A 5,251-nucleotide genomic window follows, 5' to 3' on the forward strand; every position below is an offset into this window, starting at 1 on the left:
TTTGACTTAAAATCTGTTAACCTCAGTGCACAAATGGTGATATTCAACTTGTAAGCTTCATTTAGAAGACATTTCTGAATTTTTCACTTCTGCATTTCGAGAGTAATGCAATTTAGAGGTCAACTCTCTTCGGGTAAAAGACATACATGGAGTAAAACTCTCTACTGGGCCTTGCTGGTGTTTGCGCTAGGCTCTGCTTTCGTGGTGTGGTGGTGAGACCAAAAAAATTAGGGGTGCGTGAAAACCTTGCACTTGGCACACAGCTGCCGATCGTGATGCATTTCGTAAACAATGAAACTTAATGAGTGCAAGCGGCTGGAGTCGCTGGGGTTCCTGGACTTGAAGGTACCTGGCGCCCTTGCTCCGTGCATACATAGACATGAGTCAGATGTAGGTGAGACGGGACATGGCCATAGGTGTCCAGGTTCTGTGGAGCCTTGTTCATGCTTGGTGGTTTCAAGTGAGCTCGGTTTTGGGCGACATCTTAAAACCTCAGAAAGGGAAATAGGGGTTTGGCATGTGCGGTTAGACCATGTCATGCAGGAGTGAAAAATTTACATAAACTGTGGGGGAAAAGGAGTGAAAAATTCTTCCTCATAGGTGTTGCTTACACCCAAAGTCCGCAGTTCTAGGATTCTGATTTAGAGTATGCAACAAACCCGGTCGTTCATGGATATGCCGTCCGGTTGAAAGCCGCCTGAAAATTCCAGTAGGACGTCGTTGCGCGATACCAGGCAACTTCATTACCGGCCATTGTTTTACCTGTGAGGTGGTCCTAAGATGCAAAAGATTACAAATTACCCCAGAATGTTCATGGGGTGCCTGCATTTCGAAGCCGTTATGGGTTTCGAAGTCAGCACCCGAATAGAGTAGCGGCCATGCAGCATGGCCAAACACATGTTGTTTGTCTGTCAGTGGATTGTTCCCGTACCTTTGCGTTATCGCACTAATGTTGACGGGAAACATGCGACAGTGCATTTCATTTGTGTTCTCATTATGCAGCAAACCACACCACAAGGTCATGCCATTATGAATGCACGGCACACACACCCACACACACACACCACACACCACACACACCCACACACCACACACACACACACACACACACACCACACACACACACACACACACACACACACACACACACACCACACACACGCACACACACACACACACCACACACACCACACACACCACACACACACACACACACACATGTTTATGTATTATATATATATATATAATATATAATATAATATATATATATATATATGTGTTGTGTGTGTGTGTGTGTGTGTGTGTGTGTGTGTGTGTGTGTGTGTGTGTGGTGTGTGTGTGTGTGTGTGTGTGTGGTGTGTGTGTGTGTGTGTGTGTGTGTGTGTGTGTGTGTGTGTGTGTGTGTGTGTGTGTGTGTGTGTGTGTGTGTGTGTTGTGTGTGTGTGTGGGTGTGTGTGTGTGTGTGTGTGTGTTGTGTGTGTGTGTGTGTGTGTGTGGTGTGTGTGGTGTTTGGTGTGTGTGTGTGTGTGGTGTGTGTGGTGTGGTGTGTGTGTGTGTGTGTGTGTGTGGTGTGTGTGTGTGTGGTGTGTGTGTGTGGGTGTGTGTGTGTGTGTGTGTGTGTGTGTGTGTGTGTGTGTGGTGTGGTGTGTGTGTGTGTGTGTGTGGTGTGTGTGTGTGTGTGTGTGGTGTGTGTGTGTGTGTGGTGTGTGTGTGTGTGTGTGTGTGTGTGTGTGTGGTGTGTGTGTGTGTGTGTGTGTGGGTGTGTGTGTGTGTGTGTGTGTGTGTGTGTGTGTGTGTGTGTGATTGGGGCTTTACGACGCACTCAGCTGCTGAGGCTATATGGCGTCGCCTGCCTCTCACCCTGGCAGGAAGGCGGGCGCCGCGGGGAATCGAAAGCAGTATCAAGTCAAATCAATTCATGTGGCCTACTAAACTCCATATTGAGTTGGGCCCCTATTGCTGATTTCCCTACACACGATACTGCTACTGCTGGGGGGTTACAAAAATACATGAGAAAAAGCTGACTATAACATAAAACCTACGTTCCCTCGGTTTCATGCACAGACCATTACTATTATGCTGCTCAAATAATCCTGTTTGTTATAAATAAAGCAAACATATTCAGAAAGTAGATTATCCAAACAAAGCAGATTAAATCCTATGGCGACTACCTTTCGAGGAGGGAGGTTGTGAGGCCTAGATGCTACCTCACTCCTAGTCATCCATACAAATGAACACCCCTGTCATTACACTACCACCAGACAAACTACATGGATTTCTTAACCACATGGAAAACTGTGTGGATTATGGATATGGATTCTATTTCATATAGTACAGTGCTCTTCCTTCTAGCCGTACTTGTTTACTGAGCGGACTGAGTCGCTCCCCTGTGCTGTGGTCCAATCCGGCTACCGATGGATGGGTGCCGCGCCAGAGATCGCTATGCAGTTTACTGAACGGACTGAGTCGCTCCCCTGTGCTGTGGTCCAATCCGGCTGCCAATGGATGGGTGCCGCGCCAGAGATCGTTATGCAGTTTCCCATACAGCCGGCTGCCGATTGGAAGGGGGGGGGGGGCGCCGCGCCAGAGATCGTTATGCAGTTTCTCATACAGCCGGCTGCCGATGAAGGGGTGCTGCGCCAGGGATCGTTGTGCAGTTTCCCCGATAACCGGCTGTTGTACCATTGGATTTTCTATGTAAGGGCCGGCCCGCATCGTCGCCACTATCCATCGGATGAGATTAGCTGGTGCCGGTCGGAGCCGCCATGACCATATTTGGCAGTCGACGGCACACGATTAGCACGATGTCCGCCAGTGGGAGGCCCCACCACCTGTTCGATTACAAGCATTTTCGCCCGTTTTGTCACTGGGCTGGTCGGGCTGGAAGTTTGAACGCATCTGTAGTTCTGGTGGCACGACTCCCCCCGTTTCATGCCATTTTGTTGAAGGTTTTAAGCTTTGCAGTAGCTTGTCACAGGCATTTTTGTTTTTTCATACGGGTTTCGAATTTCCGCGGAGGACCCACCAACCATGTGTACCGGTTTCGTTTTGTATTATCCTCCAGCCGTTTTCCGAGCATCCGACCCTGCGGTCCGGCGGCCTGATCTGCTGGTGTTTCCCTTCTATCTAAAGTGGTGGTGAACACACGCTTGTTCATTAGGGTGTGCTGACAGTGAACAAACTTGCTCATGCATAGAGTATGACGCGCGCGTGCCCTGCAATAGCGCGAACACGTCGCCTTCACTGCCTTATTCATGGCGATGTCTTCAAGCGCAAACACATCGCTACGCGGCGTTGCAGTCTCTGCTGACGGCGCTAGATGGCTTCCACTCTCCACCACCAGGTGGCGGCAAATCACGTGGTGGCAAAGACGGCAGCTCACCAGGAAATCATACTTCCGAATGCTTGATGAAGTCCGTTCGCACGGGTTTCAGCATCATGGGTCTACGATTATATCTAGGTCATTCCCATGCCGATCCTTGAAAGAGATTAGCAGATACAGCAACGTGAGCAATCGATATTCCGCGATAGTGTCAACGACGACCAGTAAGTATGAACAAGCTCATCTTTATCTCGTGTCAAGGTTCTTACTATTGTGTTTCCAGTGCGCTTTAAAGTCGAGCTGGCATGGCTAACCAGCTCATGCCTTCGACCGACAGCAGCTCGGTGCAGTGGATAGGTGCGCGGCAAAACATTTGCCCGAAGCACACCAGCCGCATTTGCGAGGTATTCAAAAACCATTTTCAAACAAGGTGGCTTTTTAGCAGTGACCTAATTCGGTATGAAATCGAATATGGTTAACATGTCAGAAAGACTAGGCTAAAGCGTATTATTGTCGTTACTTCCATCGAACTGACGTCTCGACAAAAGATGCTGTCTGTTAAGACTCTAATTAATAGTTGGTGAATTTTATTCCGGAAGCGTTTTGGTTGTGAAATCACATGCCTGTTTGTGATTCGATGCTTTCTAGCTTGGCACCATGGGATCAAATCATTAGGCACTGCAAACGTAAATGACAACACAACAAACCGCCACGCTATGGAGGCATGGCGGTAAAACATAAGCGTCACTGTAGTATTAGTCTTATTCGTCGGAGAAAAACCAGGAGAATAGAGTTATAGTTGCGTTGATATTTCGGTACCATGCCTTTATCAAAACAACAGCAAAAGTGAATGCAAAATTACTGGCCGATGATCCTACTCGGTTTTTCAGGTTAAAAAAGTAGCAAGCTACTGTCCTATATCGGCAATAAGTGATGTCTGACGCGTGATGTGCGATGCCTGTTCAACTGAAATCGCTTGCATGTATAACTGATGCGCGATAGATGATATCTGTTAACTTCAACTCGCTTACATGTTTGAATGAAGTGTGATGAGTGACGCTTATTTGCTTGAAATCGTTTGTATGGACACGCATTTTAGCTATTCTAATTCTTAGATAGGCACTGTATGGTGGTAATCGCTGGCAATCGCTCTTTGTTAAATTCCCTGAATGTTGGTGTCCTGTAAAAACTGTGGCTTACTGTTTCAAAAGAAAACCTGAAAAATCGAGTGAGATCATCTGCAGGCCATTAAAAGTTCACTTCTGCTATTGTTTCGATACAGGCATGTTGCCGAAATATCAACCCAACTGTATCTCTATTCTCCTGTTTTCTCTGCTCAGGAATAATGCTAACAACACTGTCTTATACATGTGAATAATATTCCTTGCTAATGCGCTGCACAGCTAGCATAAGCGTCAGTGGAGTAATGGTTATACACATTTTGACGGCCATCGCAATAAACCAGGGGTTTTGCCCCTTACCCCATAGTTTTATACATTTAATATTTCGTAATACCTTAGGTATCTGTCTGACAGCTCCATCGTGATAAATGTCATAGTCGGTTTAGCTTTGGCTGTTTCTACCGCGGCCTTTTCAGACTTCGACAGACAAAATGATCAGGGCAACTTTCCGGTTGGATGGCGCTAAAAAAGCGCGTCAGATATCCGTGTGCACTGCCAGTGCGCCGGCAGTGTGGTGGCCGAGAACTACACTGCGTGTGACACTGAATGGCAACGGTGATAGGGACATTCCCCTCTCTCCAAACACATTGTGTTGCAAGATGACCGCCACTCCGGTAATTGTTACGCTACGTGATAGATTAATAAAGCATCAGCAAGCTTGATGTAAATGTTTTTTTTTGCTGAAATGTTTCTGGGATGATATTGTAAGTGGGTGTCACATACCTATATCGAGGGGTGGAGATATGTG

At 47.1% G+C, this 5,251-nt stretch overlaps 1 protein-coding gene across 1 annotated transcript in view; it reads left to right on the forward strand.

Annotated features, from left to right (window-relative positions):
• The window catches only part of LOC119098135 (dystonin-like), a 22,306-nt gene extending 17,263 nt beyond the window's left edge, over window positions 1–5,043 (forward strand). The window contains exon 27 of the mRNA XM_037221064.1: window positions 5,014–5,043. Coding sequence (XP_037076959.1) covers window positions 5,014–5,043 — 30 coding nt within the window. The remainder of the gene's footprint in view (window positions 1–5,013) is intronic.
• The last annotated feature ends 208 nt before the right edge of the window (window positions 5,044–5,251 follow it).

The sequence above is a fragment of the Pollicipes pollicipes genome, unplaced genomic scaffold, assembly GCF_011947565.3.
Source record: "Pollicipes pollicipes isolate AB1234 unplaced genomic scaffold, Ppol_2.1 Scaffold_4740;HRSCAF=5597_pilon_pilon_pilon, whole genome shotgun sequence".
NCBI lineage: Eukaryota > Metazoa > Arthropoda > Thecostraca > Pollicipedomorpha > Pollicipedidae > Pollicipes > Pollicipes pollicipes.